The 22,226-nt window shown below is 41.5% G+C and overlaps 1 protein-coding gene across 1 annotated transcript; it reads right to left on the bottom strand.

Moving 5' to 3' along the window:
• Positions 1-351: 351 nt before the first annotated feature.
• ksr1a (kinase suppressor of ras 1a) lies at positions 352-20,923 on the bottom strand (the record flags this gene model as incomplete). Its single annotated transcript, XM_079447951.1, has 19 exons — positions 20,479-20,923; positions 9,259-9,399; positions 6,871-7,018; positions 6,291-6,753; positions 5,842-6,017; positions 5,317-5,386; positions 4,933-5,016; positions 4,792-4,853; positions 4,593-4,702; positions 3,477-3,645; positions 3,078-3,119; positions 2,696-2,744; positions 2,550-2,613; positions 1,996-2,474; positions 1,797-1,893; positions 1,584-1,717; positions 1,377-1,508; positions 1,153-1,288; positions 352-468 (listed from the first exon to the last, which is right to left on the bottom strand). Exons 1-19 carry the CDS (start codon positions 20,683-20,685, stop codon positions 352-354), a joined length of 2,880 nt encoding a protein of 959 aa, XP_079304077.1. The 5' UTR covers positions 20,686-20,923.
• Between the last annotated feature and the right edge of the window lie 1,303 nt (positions 20,924-22,226).

The raw sequence follows: 22,226 nt of genomic DNA, 5'->3' as shown, positions 1-22,226 counted from the left end.
TCCCCGAGCAAAACATAACTTTGTACTTACTAAAGAAACCCTTGTTGGCAAACAGAGAGGTAATTTCTTAAAGTTTGTCACCTCTGTGAATCTTTAAGGTTTCTTGGCTGTCGCTCAGCAAATTTGTAGTTTTAGCCTTCACAGATTTTCTATAGGACTAGGGTCTAGAGACATTTAATGTCCTTCTCCTTAAGTCACTCTTTGGTTGTCTTGGCAATATGTTTTGGGTCTTTGTCATGTTAAAGGGTCATCCACGACCCATAGCAGAGAAAAAGCCCTAAAGCATAATGTTTCCAACACTGTGTCTCTCTGTAAAGATTGTGTTCTTGGGTTCAGGAGTAAATTTTGGTCTCACAGCACGTTCTCCAAAGACTTTTCTGAATCATTTTGATGTTCATTGTCAAACTTCAGACGAGCCAGGCGGGCCTTCTTGAGCAGGAGACCTTGCGGGTGCTTCAGGATTTCAATCTATTGTGGCATAGCGTGTTACCAATGGTTGCTTGCTAACTGTGGTCCCAACTGTCTTGAAATTAACAAGCCTCTTCCGTGGAGTTCTGGGCTGATCTTTAACCTTTCTCATGATCATCTTTATCCCATTGGGGTAGAGCTCCAGACCAATTTATAGTTATTTTGTATTTCTTCAATTTCCAAATAATCGCACCAACGGTTGTTTCGTTCTCACCAAGCTTCTGTCTGTAGCCTATTCAAGGTTTGTGCAGGTCTACAATCTTGTCCCTGACATCCTTTGAAACGTATTTGGTCATGACTATGGTGGTGGAGAGGTTGAAATGGAAGATAGAGGTTATGTTGGCAGGCATCTTTTATATACATAACAAGCGGATAGGAGAGCTTTCTTGAAGTGACAGGACTAATCTGTGGTCCATATATGCACATAACCAATCTGTGGAGCCAGAATTCATGCTGGTTGGTAGGGGATCAAATACTTATTTCACTAGCTGAAATATTGTGAAATATCATTTATTGTGAGTAACAGAACTTTCATTTTTGGATGAACTCCTGTATACCTTTAATAAGAGCAATCACCCTTTTGCTATAAACAGCATGTTACCAGCACTCACAGACCGAAAAGTATCCCATCGTCTTCAACCGATTGTGTGACAAATAATAAATAGACTTAAACGCAACCCTCACCGTGACCTCTTTTCCTAAGTTGATCTCTGCAAGGACCCTTCTGATGCCCTCTCCGCTGCCCACCTGCCAGATGGTGGCCTCAACAGGCTGACTGGTGATGGGCCAGTCTCTCGCCTGCAGCTCGTACCAGATGGTGCTAAAAACAAGCAGTAAAGACTACAGGTGAGCACCGCTCTGTCCGAGAGGATTTGTGTCTAACGTACCAAAAAAGTTGTAATTCTCACCCAAAAGCATAAACATCAGCAGCGTTTGAAAACGGAAGCCTGTCCTCGTTGTTTCCGGGACTCATCTTGCGTACGATTTCCGGAGCCAGGTAGCATATCCAACCGTGAGGAAGTTTTAACTCATTTTCTCGTCTAAAGAGACACACAGAGTAAGTCAGCTGACGTGAAGGTACGATTTACGTTTCCACAATCGACGCGATGACTTACCGTCCTTCCTGCACCACACCAGAGATTCCAAAAAGACCAAAATCTGTGATGATAACTTTGTTGGTGTCGTGAAAGACATTTTTGGATTTAAGATCCTTGTGGACGATTCCCTTAGCATGAAGGTAGCCCATCCCCTGAAGAACCCAGAGAAGAAAAAACTGCGTTCATACTTGGCACCCACACATATTGTGTAACTAAAACACAAACAATTACCTTCACAATTTCCTGTGCGATCTGTCGTGTCTTATTAATGTCCAATGTGTTCTTTGTGTCTCTGACAACAGAATACAACGTCCGGCCTTTGCAAAAGCTGCAAGGAAACAATACAACCATTTGCTATCCATCCGTCATCTACCATATATAAACCAACCACAAGAACAGAAGCATGAAACACATTTTGTTTTTGAGATACCTCGTAATAATGGCAAGATGAGGAGGGGCCATGCACGCTCCCATAAACAGGACGACGTTCTCATGCCTCGTCTGTCTATAGTTCATCACCTCCTTCTTAAAGAGCTTCAGGTGGTCCTGGTTGTTCCCATCGATCTCCAGGAGCCGGATGGCAACCTCTCCATGCCACCGTCCGCGATGAACCCGACCCCAGCGGCCTTTGCCGATGAGCTCCCCCAGATCCAGCTGCTCGAAGGGAATGTCCCACTCCTGCAGGTAGACGCTGGTCTGACTGGCTTTTCGAGAGATGGGACCCTTCCAGTGCGTTCCTCCCCGTGTGCTCGGTAGATCGTCCAGCTCATCTCCTTCGCATTCTCCCTCCGAGCCGGCGTTCATCTCCTCCATGTCTTCTTCGTCCTCCAGGTCTTCATCTTCTTCCTCAACAGCTACATGGTCGTCTTCCTCTTCCTCTATTTCCTCTTCTTCTTCCTCTTCCAGGTCCTGGTGGAGACGAATCGGTCACTATTTATGATCAGGATGACAAGTATGATTCATTTGCACACGCACAGATCTCACCTCTCGGTCGTCTTCCTCATCTTGTTCGGCATGCATCTTTTCCACCGAGGCATCAATTTCATTGCTGCAGAAACAGAATCGATCATCCACATGATACACTTTTATGATGGATAAGAAATGTTTTACAGCTCTGAAAAGTCACTTACACGGTATGGGGGAGTCCGTCTGGATGAAGCACACTGGAATTGCACACGTCTGTGTAAAAGATTCAGAATTACAGATTTCTTTGGAAATGTGCAGTTGTACAAATCACCAGGAGGGGGCAGATCAACTTACTAATGTCCCATCTGGTTTGATTTGGAACTCAAATTTGACATCAAACGGGGACATAACATGGTACCAAAATTATGTCATGTATGTACAAGTGATTAAAATGTATAATAAAATTTTTCCTGTAAAATCTTCGGGTGAACTATTGATTTGCACAATAGGAATTGTGCAGATTTGTGAGTTAGATTGGATCACTAAAGGGTGAGCAAACATGAACGTTATGAGGAATGTTTGAGCATTTCGTGTTTATTAACTTACCGGGAAAGATAAACTGCTGCCTGTGCTGAAAATAACAGGCAGCTTTGATACAGTGAAGGAGGACAGGAAGAGAGATAGAGAGACAGGAAGTGGTCAGAGAGACAGTCAGTGGTTAGTCATGAGGTCTCACTGCATAAATGTTGCTTAAAAATGTTATTTATGTTAGATTGTTAAATCCGATTGTTACAAACACATGAAATGATAGAAAAAGTCTATAGCTGTGCACCAAAATGTACTAAATCTAGACAAACATCTCAAAACCTCACTGTCAACGTGAAGTATAAGTATAGTATTACTGTGATGTCTTCAAAAATATATTTTAAAGGGATCATCCTATGAACGCAGTAAACAACAGAAAAGCTCTCGAGGGTTCAGTACAGCTTGAGTACAGGTGCTCACCTGGAAAGTGGAAACGGTTGTCACGGTGGCCCTTAGGGGAGGGGTTTGGGGGCGGGGTTACACTAGGGGGGTTGCTCTGCAGGAAGGGGGCTGGAGAGGAAGGTGTAGAGGAAGTGGTGGAGGACGGATTACTGCTGGAATCCAGCTGATTCAGCACCGGAGGCTGATCCTGTCAGAAAGGCGAAACATTTTCAATTTTAAAATGGAAATACTCTTCGAAGATACGAAGTATGCAATACTAACAGTATTTAATTACTTTAATTCTGATTACTTTATATATCCTATATTATCCTTTATTAGTTAAGTGATTCAAGGATACACATGAAACGGCTCTTTTAATTCATTTAAATATATAATATTAAACTACATAAAGTAGTATTACTAACTGACCAAAGTACTACAAATGTGAGAGTAATGCATTAAAGCACGGATTTTAAAGTTGAACTTTTTCATTTTAATGTCAACTCCACTACTGCACACACATATTACACACAGTATAAACTTTAATTCCATCAGAAGTCATTTATTAAATTACAAAAAAAATGAGATTCCTCACTTTACTTTTTCAATGGGAAAGTAATTAAATTCCAGTAACTAATAACTTAGTTTTTTATTATTTCACTGTAGGCTTTGTTTATTATATATGTGTTCAATATAAACAAATGTGTACATTTTATGTCATTTAAAAAACACTATATATATTCTTGAGAAATTGCTCAAGCAGCGTCGTCTAAAGCATTTAAGGTGGCACAGCACTAGATACAATTTTATTGCAACTCAAATATTGTTGTATTTATGTCTTCGCAGCAAATAAAAAAGAGTGTTAATACCGTTTTATAAAAAATAGCTGCTGACAGTATCACCTGAAAGAGCCTACTGGCTCCACTGGACCTTTTTTTTCTGCCCCGGCCTTACCCCCATCTTTAAACGTTGCATGTGTGATTCAGTGAATGTTGTCCAAGTTAAAATCCAAGTTTGTTAAACTCCAAGTTGAGCAAATGTAGCAGATTAAAATATTCTATGCACACCGAAATGTTGTATACTTTGCATATTATACACACTAGTAGCATTAACAGTGTGCAATTCTGATAATAAACCCTCTCCCTTATACTGTACCTTCTTTGTTATTGCCTTTGGCAGCGTCCCAAACTGCGGCGCTTCAGGTGGACGGTCCACGGGGTTGTTGATGTCAGAGGGTACAGATTCTGTCCTACGAATCTTCGTGACTGTGAGACACACAAGAACAACATTTCAACTCTGTGTTTGTCAGTTGACAGTTGAGGTCTTCATATCAGAACATCTGATGACAACTTACTGGGCAGGAAGGAGATCCTGCAGGGTGGAGCTTCTTTAGTGCATTTGTTATGACACTTTAACCTGAAGAAGTAAAGCATGGATGAACATCATGAAGCAGAAACGGTCTGAGAGCACGAGTGTGGTGTTCTGAGCCGCTTACCTGCAGTGTTTACACTTCACCCCAAAGATCATGTTCTTCTGACACACCTGACACGTCTGAGAGAGCCAAGACTTTGTAGAGAACCTGTAAACATACACACTTTTGTGTCAAAGACAACACTCAATATACAGTATAAGCACTATTTCCTCTACTTTTTAATATTCAGACAGTAATGTCAGCTTTAGGCTTCTATTAAACATTTCAAATGTATGTTTACTTTGCATACATTACATAACTTTGTTTAACTTTGCCGTATTGTTATGTGTATAGTCTCATGCAAAGCTTAGATAAACAAATACATGCGGTATCTTATTTACACAGAATCAAAGTTTAAAACCTTTTTTACACTTTGCACGGAAATTGGTGAGAGATAGGCGGAGTTACCTGTGAGTGACAGCCAGACCGATGTCTCTCCTCAGAGCCTGAGGAGAACTGCGGTGGACGGTCACGTTACCTAAAGACACAAGAAACAGAAACATGTTTTAAAGGAATCTTCTGCTGAGGGTTCGATCTCAGGTTTTGGTCGATTCGTGACATACTGGATCTCAAAAGTATATTGACAAACCTACTAAAATATGATGATTCACTTCTACATAAACAACTTTCAAGTTTTCAACTTACAATATCTAAGTATTATGTACCATTATGGTTTAAATTAGATTACACATGATACATAATCCATGTACGGAGACACTGAATCAAAGCTCCGTTGCTGCTCAAGTTTGAATCATTCGCTCTGTTCTCTCTAGTAAAGCTCCAGCGAGGATGACTGAAGTATTTAGGGGTCTGGAGATCAGGAGAGACCTCAGGCTGATCAGAATTCAATAGCCACTTCATTCAGACTGTTGTATTTCAACTGCATATCTTCTGTTTAGTCAGTAACTGTGTGTGTGTTTTGCTGTAGCTCACTCCTCAGGATGCTGTGCTCTTCCTGAAGGGTGGGGGTGCCCGGCAGGGTGTATGGTGCAGTGGAGGGTGTCGCTCCGGGGGTCCGCGCACAAAGAGTGGGCGAGCGCGTCGATGGGTCCTCGCAGCCGTTTCCATTTATCTGGACGTTCAGAAACAGCTTGTTCTTCTTCACGCACCTGAGGGCAACAAGAGACTGTCAGTATAACTTCAAGTGTCAAATTTTGGCAGTTCATTCTGCATGTTATTTTCTAGATATCAGCATTGTGATATCAGCATCACCCATCAGGCAACAGCAGACAGGAAGCAGTCGTAATTTTGTGATGACAGCGCTGTGTTAGCGGTCACAGATTGTTTTAAGTCACTCTAAAGAAAACCGATACGAATCTCAAAAACGAAATAATTTTGATAGTGTTTGTTCTCAGTGGTTATTGTTTTTACTCATGACCTACTTGTTTGTGGGCATGTCTTCGATGCGGTGGCCGAGCTGGCTCTCGTGGCTCTTGCTGCGAGGCAGTGTGATGTTGGGAAGGAGGTGCAAAACTTTGCGAGACGGCGGAGGTGGCGTGCACGGAGGCTTGAGGCGGTGCCTTCTCCTGGAGGGCGGGGTAATGGGGGGTGTCGAGGTGTGCCCGTGGAGTCGGACGGGTCGGGAGGTGTAATACGGGCTGGGGTCGGTGAGACTCTCGGCGTAGCCGTGGGAGATGTGGACCTCACCGGGCGACAGGATGTAGCGGGGATACAGGCAGGTGGCCAGGGGGGTGGAGGGTGTGTTTGGGGGGCGGGCCAGAGGAGAAGGACTGTGGGATCGTATGGGACCTCCTAGTAACGGGATCTGATCCACAGGAGTCAAACCGCCGCTGTCTCGTCTCGTGGGTTCGGAGAACCAGCAAGGGCTGTCCTCTTTAAACTCCCCTAGAGTTGTTGAACAGAGGATGCGAATGAATGACTGAATGTGATCTTGTGGTCATGGAGACAAGTTAAAGAAGTGTTTGTCGCATGACACGGCAGCTTTAAGACAAGGCTACACACCTGACTCAGAGGCACTCTTTAAACAGTTGAGAGCAGCACACAGTCTGGTACACTCCTCTGAACTAGAGCCCAGCCTTCTCATGGTTGCCTGCACCTGACTACTGGGCATCTGCAGCAGAGCATCCAATGACAGCTTCTTGCTAACAGTCTAGAGAGAGAGAGAGAGAGAGAGAGAGAGAGAGAGAGAGTTATACACTTCCAGTGGAATTCCCATGAACAATAAAGATACAATCTTAAAGCTCCAGCGCATAATTTTTCGAGGACCTACTGACAGAACTGCAACATAACATACATAACTATGTCTTCAGAGGTTGTAAAGACCTTACACAATGAAGTGTTATGTTTTTATCACCATAGATTGAGCTATTACTATATACATACACAGCGGGTCCCTTTACATGGAATTCACCATGTTGTTTCTACGGTAGCTCTAAACAGACACACTGGGCGCGTTTTGTAAATACCCTATCTCCTTTGGCAAAGACACAAAAACGTGACGACACCTTAGTCCTGTGTCAGCCGCCGTACTGCTTTGATATGGAAGGTTTGAGTGAGCCACTGGTTGCAATTTGCTGCTAAACTTCCTACACTGGACCTTTAAAACAATCGCATACGCTGACATGTGCCTCCCTGGCTGGATATTTATAGGGTTTTGTCGGTGAATCTGATCATTCTCTGCTGAATGGCTCTCTTCACCTCTTTCTCTCGCCGCCCCCCCCTCCGAATTCCCATGACACGTGACCTCTTACACTAATTAATCCGATTCCCTCGATGCTAACCTGTCTGATAGACTGAGCAGAGGAGCTCCTGAGGCTCGACTGATATTAGCATCACATTAGCCCAGAATTCCACCGTCCCACCAACGTGAAGCTCACAAACTTTGGTTTGATCAGACTGTAGTGGTGAGTTTATGTTTTTGTAAGAAAGAATCCAAGTCAGGTCAAGTCAACTTTATTTATATATCGCTTTTACAATTTTCATTGTTACAAAGCAGCTGTACAAGAAAACACATTGACTGTAAGCAAAACATATAAGGTGAAAACACAGAAGACAGACACACAGATTCAGACACACCCACACACAAAACACTCCACACAACACGCACCAACACACATACAAACGCGCACACAGACAGACACGTGAGTTAGTTTCTTTCCTGTCTTTTTCATTTTCGCTATCCTTAAATACATTATAGACAGTTTCAAAGCAACAACATGCTTGCAGCAACAATACAAAAGCGCATGCACACTTTTGTGGCCCAAACTTAACTTCCGGTGCACATCCGCAAAGAGTCCCTGTAGATTATTTCTGATAACAAGCAAAAGAAATAACAAGTAAATGACATTAGCTAAATTAGCTTTCTGAACCGTTACTTGGCCTTAACATATGTGCGACAAAGTTACACGAGCCGTACAACAAATGTTTATTTCATAAAATTTCCATAGCTACAATCAAATTAAACATATTGGTACTATACAATAAAATATGAATATAAATTAATATGAATATAAATTGATTAAAATAAATATAATGATATTATAAGCCACTAGCCAGACCGTAAAACAATAGCAGACCAGCGCATGCATCCGATGAAACAGTCTATAAGAGCAGTGGACGATAAGATTCAAACTAGCCCATGTGAGCACCAAAGCCCAACATGTGCATTAAGAAATAAACCACGTCACCATTTTCTTCTAGGAATATATCGCATGTGGGGTTTGTGCTTTATTGTGCATTATTTCTAGTTGGTGTTTTAGCTTTGATTAATAAAACGGGAGGATGGGGGACGTCCCAGAAACTTTGTTCTTCTATTAACAAACACATTCATGTATTAACCTGCAGGATTTCCATGTATGTGACATAGAGAGAAAAAGAGAGAGATAGAGAGGAGGCTGACTCAGCATGTTGGATGCTTAGAGTTGGTGTATCTAGGGTCTGCGGGGAATGCGGCCGATTTTCTAATGGCTCTGCTCTTCTCAAGGATGTTGAAGTGCAAATACAAACACAAAACTAAAAGATCGTCTGAAACGTCCTCTGATCCTGTCTTTTCCTCGATGTAAGTATTTTGACCGCGACAGACTGAAAACACAAATCTGAACGTTCCTGACTCAGTCGCCTCTATGAAAGGTTTCACATTGTTGATTTGGACATCTGCTCATGATCATTTCACACCAGAATATTCTAAAAGTGAACATTATTTTGTCTTGGTTAAATGACCAACACTTGCCAAACATTTGGGCAGTATGAGCATTTCTTGTCTGTTAATGTTCATATTTGGGATATAATCAATTTCTTTATATATTTATATCTAAACCATGTGACATGGTTCAACTGGACACAACAAACATTTCTATTCAACACACACACACGCGCGCGCGCGCGCATTACCTCTATGAGCTCAGATCTGACGTTGCTGGTGCGTAACCAGTCTACAAGCCGCGGGTAGCTGTCCAGGGCCGTTGGCCGCTCCGTGTCTGGCACCTTCTGCTTGCAATGCAGCTGTTTACAGATGTACTTCATGAGCTTGACCTGCAGGGGGCAGCAGAGGACAAAGCAGATGAGGGAGGGGCTGGTCAGAGGCCTTTATTGCCTATGCGGTTTTACGTTCGGCCGAGAGACATTTCACAGCAGTTTGGGCAGATCTGATGAAAAACAACACAACATGAACAAGATGGACACATAAACAAGACACACCAGAGATTCGAGTCAGATGAAATGGAACAAGAGTTTCTGACACATCATGTAAACAAATGAAAGTGACAAACGTCAGAAAATAATCTAAAGCTTTGCACTGTTGAAGAGAGAAGTTCTGTCATGGCTGATTTCATCCCCGGTCGCAGATAAATCGCAGCACATGCGGGTCTAATAAATAACAAAACATCAGTTTGAATCTCACTGGATTTTCTCTCCCTTTCTCTCTCTCTCTCTCGTTGTGCTCCCCTTCAGCAAACAGGGCTGTCAGCTATAAATAACTATTATTATATGGATGGGAGCTGCAGCCCTCCTCATGGGGGCGACCACACTGCTGGCATGGCAACCGAGTGTCATCGGAACATTGCGCTGACGACAAGAGCATTCTGACATCATGGCTCCGCGAGACGCAGAGTTCACACAGAGGCTAAGGCAGCGGTCCGTCTCATCAAACGCGACCGCCTGCTCCTTGCTGCATGCGCTGCCGAGCACGTTCGCTCGAGCTGATTTCTCCAACGACTGCAGGACGTTCCCATCCCAGGCTGTAGGGATAGGTTTGAATAATAAACACAGTGGGGAACGTTCCTGAATCCTGAACAAACAAGCTAGAATGCTGACTCAATTCCAACAACATGCTTGTCTTGTGTGTTATCAAGACCACTATTGTTGACCACCATCATGTGTTGTGTTTTTAATGCTCCAGCGTGGCATCCCTGGTATGCTGGTATCTCTAGCGAGGATTCTTAACCAGCAAGGGTCCCTTGGTAACCAGCATTTTATTGCAGGCTATGTCGGTCCAACTAAATTCAAGCTGGTGTTGGTTGTTCTTATTCTCGCAGGGCTGATGCAAACTTCACCTTTTGCTTCTTCACGTCTTCATTCTAGTTTTAACAAGGGCTGGCCGGGCAGACACCTCAGCAGAACAGGAACGCCGATGACGCAGAGAGAGATAAATGAGGGAGGCAAAAGAGAGAAAGAAAAAGAGGGAAAGAGAGGGAAGGAGAGAGGAGGGCTCACCTGCTGTGACAGTTCAGGTCAGAAGCTCGCTGACGCACAGAGGCCGTTACCATGAGGCCGGCGGCCATAAAACAAGTCATCCTTTCACACATCCCCCTGCCACCCCCCATCTCACTGATACCGCCCGCAATCACTGCTTTAAGGAGAACAGCACACTTATACATGCGACAGCCAGACACACTTCAGCATTCTATCAACACTAACAAATCCGCTAATCTGTCAAAATTTATATATTAGAATGTGTACTGGTATACCATAAGATTATCATATATAAGATATATATATATATATATATAACAAGATTATGTGCTCTGGTATTCCCTGTATAACATACGATTCTGCACTATGATAGACTCTAAGGAACAAGGGATTATGCACTCTGACACACCCTATAGAATATAAGATTATGCGCTCTGCCATACCCTGTACAGCATAATATTATGCACTCATACCCTAAAGAATATAAAATTATGCGCTCAGGTATTCCCTGTATAACATACGATTCTGCACTATGATAGACTCTAAGGAACAAGGGATTATGCACTCTGACACACCCTATAGAACATAAGATTATGCGCTCTGCCATACCCTGTACAGCATAATATTATGCACTCATACCCTTAAGAATATAAAATTATGCGCTCAGGTATTCCCTGTATAACATACAATTGTGCACTATGATATACCCTATAGAACAAAATATTATGCACTCTGACACACCCTATAGAACATAAGATTATGCGCTCTGCCATACCCTGTACAGCATAATATTATGCACTCATACCCTATATAATATAAGATTATGCGCTCAGGTATTCCCTGTATAGCATACAATTGTGCACTATGATATACCCTATAGAACATAAGATTATGCGCTCAGGTATTCCCTGTATAACATACAATTGTGCACTATGATATACCCTATAGAACATTAGATTTTGCGCTCTGGTATACCCTCTAGAACATAAGATTATAAACTCCGATATACCCTGTATAACATAAGATTATGCGCTCGGGTGTACACTCTAGAACATAAAATTATGAGCTCAGATATACCCTGTATAACCTAAGATTATGCGCTCTGGTATACCCTATAGAACATTCAATTATTTGCTCCGGTATACCCTATAGAACATAAGATTCTCCACTTTGATATACCCCACAGAACATAAGATTATGCGCTCTGATAAATATATATATTTTTTAGATTATGCAGTCTAATATGCCCTATAGAACAAAATATTTTGCGCTCTGATAAACACTATAGAACATACGATTATGCGCTCTGATATGCCCTATAGAGCATGCTCTGATATACCATACATAACAAGAATATGTATGCATTTATACATTATAACACATAAAATCACATACTCTGATACCCTATATATTACATAAGAATAGGAACTCTTTTATTCTTTATACGATGACCGATGTGTAACATATCTCCAATATACTCTAAATATCATAGGACTTTAGGGGTGGGCGATATATATCGTCTGCGATAATATCGGGATTGTTGTGTTAACGATCTGCAAATTTTCATTATCGAGTATTTTAATTACTCTGAAAAAACACTCCAAGGCTGCAGCAGGGCGTCACGTGATTGCTGTTGTATGCATACACGTCGTCATCTCTCTCACAGGTTAGCGCATGGCCGCACGCATGTTCAACACCGGTTAACGAATGTGGTTATGCAAAAGACGGCACTCTGCAAAGTGTGTAGGAAACATGTTGCTGTTAAAAGCAGCTTGACGACCAACCATAGTAAGGAATACCAAGAGTATGAAAAGATCCGAGACTCCGCTGCCCGAGAAAAGTCGACATCGGCTAAGGTACCTGCTGCACAACACACGCAGCAAACTTTAGCGGAGTCGTTTAGCGGAAATGTGCCTTACGATAAGAAAAGCAACAGTGGCAAGACATTACAAATGCTTTCACCAAGTTTATAGCTAAATAAATGCTGCCGATTCAGTAGGTGGGGAAAGTGCCAAGTCGAAATTATTTCAGCTCAACTGCCCTCCCCAACTTCTATCATATATTATAATTTCATCTTGCTTGTATGCTGTACAATTTACATTACAGCAGAGGTGTACAACTGAATGTTTACTCAGAGTTCGTATTATGTATGTCTTTGAATTGTTTTTACTTGAATACTTACATGTTAAAGAAAATAAATAAGCACTGTTTTCATTCAACATTGTGCCCATTATTATCATCAGTGATTAAATAACTCAGACTTTTAAAAACACATTTTTAATGGATATCGTCTAATTATCGTTATCGTTAAAATGGCCAAAAATATCTAGATATAATTTTTTGTCCATATCGCCCACCCCTACTTTGTACTATATTCCTGCAGGCTAAAACTGATTCCCAATCAAATGTCTGCTCATCATATCAAATATATGCAACTAATCTCAACATGATCATAAAACAAATCCCCATAAACAATAATTTACCCCACATACAAGAACAGAGCTCTGTTTACACACAATAATCTCCAGACATTCCCACCCCCCTGCCAACCTTACACCCTCAATAACCTTTACACCCTAAAAATATTGATTCCTATGTACTCAAACTATAATGCCAGCAAATGAACAGCGAACAGCTTTGTATTATTGTAACAATCAGATCTTTCTTTTGGAAAATGTCTGCCTGCAGGTTCTTTGCCTTTATCTCCAGTACAACAAAAAGAGCCCCATGTCCTTGAGTAAAAAAATACCTGAACAGAGGTGGAACCGCTTCAATAACAACCTCTCAGGTACCATCAGCTCATTCTCTCTCTCTCTCACACACACATACTTCGGTAATAAAGAATAAGACCTAGAGTACGCTGCCACGGCAGAAGCTAACAAAAGACTTGGCTCTGCAGACTCTCGTCTCATGGCAGACATTGGAACAAACAGCAGACGGGGTCAGAGGTCACAGCGTGGGAGGATGAGGCACGGAAAGCACCTTGCGGCGGGTCAAGGGTGATAAACATCCAATTAAAGCACGGTTGCTAACAGCTTAATGCTAATTACACAGAGGACAACGACGCTCCAATCAATAAAACTCAACCACCACTGAAAAGCTTTTATCCATCGGCGTCACGATGAAAAACCGTGTCAAGTGCTTGAGGTCTGGCTTTTCTTTTAACAGCACTCAGATTTCAGCGTTTACAAAAAACTTTCAGAATCATTTAACTGTATGAGGCCTCGACTGCGGCACATTTCACACCGGAAAGACTAAAACCACTTTACTATTCAAAGAGAGACACTTTTATGGTTCTTGTGAATAGATTGAGCATATCGATAAAGTGGCGACTGGTACTTATGAACTATCTATTCTATCTATACGCTACTGTCGCGTTTTGTCTTTCCAATAGTTTAAACACATTATTCTGATGTTTGTTTTTATACATTTTAACATTCTCAGAACGTTGCAGGGAGGTTTTTCGCCGCCAATTCAACACGGACACTTGTCAGTGAAGACAGTCATGAACATATTTCAAAGTCTTTCTTCACTGGAACACAAAAGTAGATATTTTCGATATATGTGTTTTTTTGTCCATACAGGGGAAGTCAACGGAGGACAATGTTGTTCTTCCAAATATCTTCTTAAGGTTTCTGCACAAGAAATAAAGTCATAGCCTACAGGTTTAAAACAACATGAGGTTGAGTAAATTCGAAAATGTTCATTTTAGGGTGAATAACCGCTTTAAAAGGTTCCCATTATACAAGAAATTACCCATTTTCCTTATACGATCCAGCAAACTTCAGAAGGTTCTTCCTGTCCAGCAAAACGATCACACCACTGACACGATTTCTGGTTCTCCAGTCTCACAGCTCTAAAAACAGCCGTGAAACACCCACTTTCATGTTCTTTTGTTGGTTTGTCTCTGTGGACATTGATTTTGGTGCTCGTCCAAAGCTAGACGAAGATGAACAGGACGATTATCTGCTTTGGGTGTGAAAGTTAAAGCCGCATTGCAAGCCTGCAGTGAGAAAGCGAATGCACATTAGCAGTCCATCTCTTCTTATCTTTACGTGGAAGATTTAAATAATGCTAAATACTGTGCTTATGCAAGCTGTGTTTTATAGGTGGTCACTTCAAGTAAATCAGAGCTGTTGAAAACCCCAAGTTCATTTCTTCCTGCTGAATGCTTGTAGTTTTAATACACAATCAGGATGCGAAATGCATCTTTTTGCACGCTTTTTGCCATTTAAAAGTGTGTATTCATTCACTCAACAAGAACATATCTGCTTTAGGCATTTCATGATTTTACAGCATTTGTTTTATCAGTGCTTTTTATGGAGGGCCCTTGCATGCACAACATTGTTTTCCTGTTCCTGTCCTGCTTGACTGGACCAGGTCCTGACTGATCCAGTTTTGCTGTCACTGCACACATACACATCACTGATAACAAGACGCTGGTGAAATTGTGACGTCAGGTTTCCTAGCAACTAGACTGCTGGGTCGTCAGTAAGGGTTTTTCAGAGAGGGATTTTCCCACAGACAAACATGGTAAAAACTAGACATCTTTAAAAGGCACAACTGCAATCTACAAGAACAACATTCTCCTGCAGACTGAAGTGTTGAAGTTTGGAAACACCTGAGTCAGCTTGTGGTATCATCAAATCTAGCATGTACATTTATCAATTTGACAGCCGCTTTTATTTTTCTAAGATACTTTGTGCATCCGAGGTAGCATAGCTGCAACATAAATGTTATTTGCTTTTGGTGTTGAAAAATATCACCACCAAGTCAATACATGCATTAATAAAGATGGACGTTTCACAAGTCATCGTAAAGATTCATATTTCATTATTTGTTATGGCAACGCTGGTGGTGTTTTGAGGGGGGCGCCACACTTGCCCGAAGTCGGATGAAAGTAAACATGGAGATGAGGTTGCCATGCCAACGGCTTAGTGAGGTCAGCAGGTGTGATTGACAGCCAAAGGGCAGGAACACGACCGCTGCTCTAAGACAACAGACCGATCAGCAGAAAACCGAAGCAGAAAAGATGCTGATTAAAAGAAACCGTTCACCCAAAAATGAAATTTCTCTTACCATCCCACATATATGTGACTTTCTTTCTTAAGTCAAACACAAACTAATAATTAGATTATGTCAAAGTGCTCCAAATAGCACATCCATCCATGTTTGTGAGAGATGATTCATACTTGGCAAAACTGAAATGTAAATAGACCCGAGCAATGCATTCAAATATTGCGGTAATAAATTAAAATCTCACTGGTTTTCGAGTATCTTTTGGTTTGTCAAAACACGCATGGGACGAATGGTCACGAAAAAACGCAAGAACCAATATCATTTATTTATAGTCCAGTGTGTAGTTTTTGGGATAATATTGATAGAAATGCAATATAATATACATAGCTATGTCTTCAGAGGTGTATAAAGAGCTTACACACTTAAGCGTTATGTATTTATTAGGGATGTACCGAATATTCGGCCAACGGAAATTTTCGGCCGAAAATGGCCCAAAAGTGCATTTTCGTTTTTTGCCCGAAAAGTCTTCGCCATACGGGCCGCGATGTATGCAGAGAACCCGCGTGCAGACGGAGAAGCGCAAAGCGCAGGAGATCAGAGCGCAGAAAAAGACTCGTCTCTCTGCACCAGATGAGGGACATGCACCCTCGTCGTCTGATGTTCAGTGAAATCCTGCAAGAAAGTGCCTCAAATAATAGTTAGTCTATTCTGTTCTTAGGGTACTATATATGTGACTATAAGTTTGTAGCCATATTTCTGCAAGATGTTTTTATTTTGATAAAGTTAAACATTTTAGTTTGAATTTTATACTGTGCATTGTTGCAATGTGCTAAATTAATATTTGCATAATTTGTAATGATTTATTCTTTGAAACTTTAATAATAATTTATGCAATTGCAATGCCTTGATTTTAGTAAAGTTAGTACAAGGTCAAAGCCATAAATGCAATGGTAACAATAATTGGCATAATTTCTTTCGGTATTTCGGTTTTCGGCCTTGGTTTCCTCTTTTTCGTTTTTTGGTTTCGGCCAAGAATATTTATTTCGGTGCATCCCTAATATTTATTACCTTAGAATGAGCTTTTTCTCTCTCCATACACCACGTGTCCCCTAGCATGTAAATTGTCATGTTCTGTCAGCCGTCGTAGTGTTTCGAAAGTGAAAGCAGGAGGGGTGGAGTTTGAGGTTGTTTGCAATTTTCAACCCTGCTGCTAGATATTACTAACTGGACCTTTAAGCCAAAAATGTGACCACCGCAATTCTCAGCGCATTTACATGCCGTTTTCTCCCGTCACCCTGGTGTAATGTGCTTAACTTCAATCCCTCTCAGCTCTACCACAACTACCTGCAGGACACATTGGGGCGGTTTCCCGGACAGGGTTTAAGACTAGTCCCAGACTAATTAAAATGTATGTACCGTCTTGATCGAAAACAACTTGCACTTGCACATTTTTAAATATCAGTGCGATTTGTCTCAAGAGGCACACAGTAATGTTTGTTTGTAAAGTATGTTTTTTAAAAGCCTTAAATATCCTAATTTAGCTAAAGACTAGTCCTGGTTTAGGCTAATCCCTGTCTGGGAAACCGCCCCACAGAGTTTAACTGCTACCTCATACAAAGCCCAACTGAAACCTTACAGCTAATCCATGTACTGACTTACACGGCACGTGTCTGCGTTATGCTTACACAGTCTGCCTACAAAGTGTTTGTTAATCTCATAAAATACAAGGGTTTTAATGAGCTTGTTTAACCTCAGATGGACGGATCTTGACTTGTTCGGACATTCCCGGCAACACTCAACGAAAGGGCTTGATTTGCTAGTTATACCAATGATAAATAATGTAATCGTTTTTTTAAACAATAATCTGGACAGTGCGGATTTACTGGATGTCTGACATAAAGAAATGCATCTATTAAAAGACAAGTAAAGGATTTTGTCTATTTATTGGGTGTATTTTGGTGTATATTTTTTACCGTATTTCGATCTTTTTCTGAAGGACTTAAACACTACTTAATGTGTATCTTTAATACAACATCATGCACACGAAAGCAACAAACCACAAATGCAAAGGGACCAAATGATGACTACACATGAGTTTATGCATCGGGACGGCTCAGTCTTGACCTGGCAAACAGCATCTGTACTGACATGACGGGTCCGACACCCCCGAAACAAGATTTAAAGGGATAGTTCAGCATAAAAAAATGATTCTATTATTTATTCACTCTCGTGAGGTTCATGTGATTCTGTCTTCTGTGGAACACAAAAGATATTTTGAGAAATGTCTCAGTGGTTTTGTGTCCATACAATGGAAGTCAATGGGGGGGGCCAATGCTGTCTGGTTACCGACGTTCTTCAAAATATCTTCTTTTATGTTGTGCAGAAGAAAGAACGCCATGCAGATTTGGAAAGACATAAGGGAGAGTAAATTAATGACAGAATTTCGTTTTTTGGGCGAACTATACATTTAAACTTAACAAGTTCATCTACACGATACTGCATGACTGTCGTCAGGTGCGATGATGACAGACGCACGTCCGGCGTTACCGATGCTGCCGTCTAGGGAAGAGCGCAGCGGTGAGACAGGCACAAGTAATGATGAAACATCTTTTACCTGTACTGCTTGGCTGAATCCGTGCACCCCCAACCCGTCTATTGGGAGCCCTTGAACAGCTGCAAGCTGATTGGCCGACGATATCCCAGCCCCCTCCCTCATGCTCACGTCATTATTTTCTTATTTAACAACCAACCCCGAAAACGTGTAGCGAGGAAGACATCTAAATATAGCCACAGCCACGACAGCGCAACTCTCTCAGACATCACCGCTGGGGGGGCGACCAGACTGGCGAGGTTCTCAAAAGCTGACCGGTTTAGTCGGCGGAACAAGAACCCTTCCAGAGATGCTAGATTTACTCCGTTTTTTGACATCAACATATTCCTTCATCTAGACAAAGATTTAAGATCTCCGTACGTAAGTAGGTCATGGCGTTCCTGAATTGGAAGTCAGAATAAAACATCACAGTTCATCACAATCTCAATAATGAAATGATGCGAGGAAACGGCTGAATCTCACTCCGGAGGACACACGCAATTCCACAGTAGCTGGGGAAACAACTCGGGTGTAAGAGCAACGTTATCAAGTGCTTAAAATAAGAACAATCAGAAAGATGGATTGAAATTAATAGAGAAATAAAAGTGTTTAATAAATATTTTTTTTAAATACAGATAAATAGAGATTATAAACACATTTTCAAAACATAGGCAAAAGGTTGGAGTCCGAAAACTACTGTCGATCTGCACACCCAGGCGAGAGCGAGAACATCCAGTTTAACACAAACCTCCGATACTTCAGCCAGAGAGGCAGAGAATAATTATCTCCCGACCGGAGCGGCGAGCTGTTGAAAAAAGATGTAAAGTGATGTCCTAAACAGTTTCCAGTGAGAATCTAACGCGAGTTGGAGCCTCTCTCGATGGCTCTGGAGTGCTTGGGAAGTGGTTGGTATTTGAATGGGCCACTTGAACGCCGTTGTTCGGCGCAGGAATTAACATGCACCCAGGACCCGTTACGCTGCTCGATTATTGATGGGCTCCATCTGTCATTCTAAATGATGCTCATAAGAGCTGCTTAAAATATGTAGACCTGTTAAGTCGAGTAGATCGGGTGCAACAATCCCTGGCGAGCAGAGATGCTCCAAAGACCAAGATGGAGCAATGCACAAAAATATGAAATCCACAAGGAAAAATAAAACGTTGAACGTCAAAAGTGTCTTGATTGTTTGTGGTGCATGCGCTCACATCATCACCCGGTACTCAAACAACAGGCCCACTGGGGATGTTTGCACAGACACCATCCACCTCACGACTGTATTGATGTATCATTAATTACCCCCGCCGGTGACAAAATAGGGCACTTTCCAGCTAAAGCACACATCAATATTGACACCCAAACATGCCAATGTTTTAGAAAGCACAGAATTGACGAACAATGAAGGCCAAGTTGCCTTTAATATGAGATTAAGCTCTATCCCACAGATACTGCAGGGATGCTGTCCTACCCCCCTTAAAAACATTTCAACATCCATTTCTAATAAAACCGCTGTATTTTCAGTTGCCACTGTCATCGAAGTGCTTTTTTTATCCAAAGTGACTTACAGTGCATTTAGTTTCTTATCAGTATGCGTTTTCCTTGGGGTCCGAACCCACAACCTTTACGGTGGTCACGCACTACCAAGTGAGCTAGGCACAGGGAACACAGGGACTATGACTGTACCGTGGTATCACATTTAAATACCATAAATATAACAGAATACTCCCTTATGAAATTGCCAAGTTTTCTCAAAAGAATAATTGTTAATTGATTTTATTTCTATTAAACCACCGTTTCAGCAAAGCCATAGTAAGCAGAAATGTATAATGGTTTTGCTGCAGTAACCATATAGTTTAACCGTGGTAGTGGTTATAAAATAATGATAATACAAATGAAAATCAACCTTCCAAAAACGACGGATTTACTACACTCAAAAACATAGTTTGTATTTCTAAGAGTTGTAGGTTTACCATACTCATACCCCATTGGATTTATATGGCACCCCAGGTATAGTACGTGCGTAAATGCTGTTTAAAGGGCACAATAATGTGTTATAATCTCACTATTGCAACAATAACTTCAGTCACTGTAGTAAACTATGGTTATACTATGGTCATCCTTTATAAAGGATGTCGATGAGTGCGCTCCTATAATGCAGCACAATAAACAGCTGCAGTGCTAAATAGGAAGAAACGGATAAAGCGCGACTGACAGAGGGAGAGAGAGGGAGAGAGAGAGAGAGAGAGAGAGAGAGAAAGAGAGAGAGAGAGAGAGAGAACATCTCATGACGGTGCACTTCGGCCCCCTCGTCGTACCTCCAAAGTGCGGATCTCTTGCTGGGTGAGATCGTTGGACGCCGCGCATTTGGTCCGGAGCCCTTGTAAACTTGAGATGGAGATGTCGATCATGTTCTGGATCAGCTCGCACTGGTGTAACGCGGCCATCGCTGCGCCGCCGCCGCCGCCGTCCCTCTGTTCATCACTCTCCTCCACCATCATCACCCCCACTCTACCACCATCCATCCCACTGCATTGGGCTCGGCGTGGATCGCGGAGATGATCGCAGCTACAAGCGGTTATAGGATCCACATGCGCTGCAGATGCGTGCCATCAGACAGCGCGGATCGCGTGCGGACAAGCTCGGAAACGGGATCCGGAGAAATGGAGATATCTGGCTGTGGGTAATCCCGGATCCGAGTGCGCGGTGGATGCGACGCGGACGAGCGCGTCGTGCGAACTGCGCGTTCTGCTGCGAGCGTCTGCTCGCTGTCTGTCAGCTGTGGGAAACATCGCGCGGCGCAGTGCGCGCTGGGAAATGGAGTTCGCGCGAGAGTATGTAGGCAGGCGATAGATTCACTTTTTTACCGGTACTTAAAATGACACTAAGGAATGAGTTTATTTTAAAGCTGTGAAATACATTAAATATACTGTTTAAATTGAGTTTTAAAAAATATAGTAAATCCGAGTTAACAAAAAATATATATTATATTTCACCCAAAATATTAAGGGCATATTAAGATAGAATTTGTTAATTAAATACTTTTTTTCATTAAATAAACTTTACATAGTATTCATTTTACATACTCAATCGAAAGTCTTAATTTGTTCACAATTTCCTCTCGTTGCTGTAAAAAGAAAAAATGATGGAGATGAAGATTGAACTGAGTGGAAATAAAATTGGCCTTTTAAAATAAGTTTATCTGCACAACTATATAAAATCACATATATTGAACCGTAGAAAGCAATGGTTGGGGGCTGATGGTTTTCTCATCTCACATGAAGGTGCGATGTTCCTTCACATCAAACGATCAATCTGACTGCTGAGTCACTCTCCAGACCTCACCACCTCTTCCATCTGTACTCCATCTCACTCTCTCTCTCTCTTTCTCTCCCTCCATCTGTCCTTCATATCTCTTTCTCGCTCCCTCTCCATCTGTGTGCCTTATAACACTCAACATCCTCCTCAAGAATAAATGTGAGTACAAAACGGACTACGAGGGGGCTTCTTTAATGTTTGGACCATTGTCTTTGATGTCTACTTTAGTTGGACAACAAATTTGATCTGCATTCTCATTTTGCATCAGCATTCTGATTCAGATACTTTTTTTATGATGTCAAATGGAAAATTATAACATTTAGAAAAGAATCATATTAGAAATATTCAATACTGTAATACTCAAGCAAAGAGGAAGGCAAAATAGTTCGAGCTCGAGTTAAAGTTTAAAGACCATTTGATATACCGATCGCTTAGACAAACATTTCTTTCCTGTTTTGAGCTATTTTAACATGGGAAGGTGAGACAAATTCCTTTTTTTTCAGGCAATAGCTTTTAGTTTACATCACAGATATGAACAGAATTTAAAGGTTCTTTTGTTGGTCACAATTGGGTTGTATTATTACGATCAAGTGTTTTCATTGCATTAGACAAAATGAGAGTAAAAAAATCACTTTATAATTTGATTTATTTAGTCTTTGCTCAATAAATGTCAATACTTCATCAAATAAGTTAATGTGGGTTAAATAAAAACAGAAGAAATACATTATTTGATAGGGTCTTTAAGATT

Source organism: Barbatula barbatula, assembly GCF_947034865.1.
Source record: "Barbatula barbatula genome assembly, chromosome: 24".
NCBI lineage: Eukaryota > Metazoa > Chordata > Actinopteri > Cypriniformes > Nemacheilidae > Barbatula > Barbatula barbatula.
The sequence above is the reverse complement of the archived record's forward strand: the minus strand, read 5'-3'. Positions and strand labels throughout refer to the sequence as shown.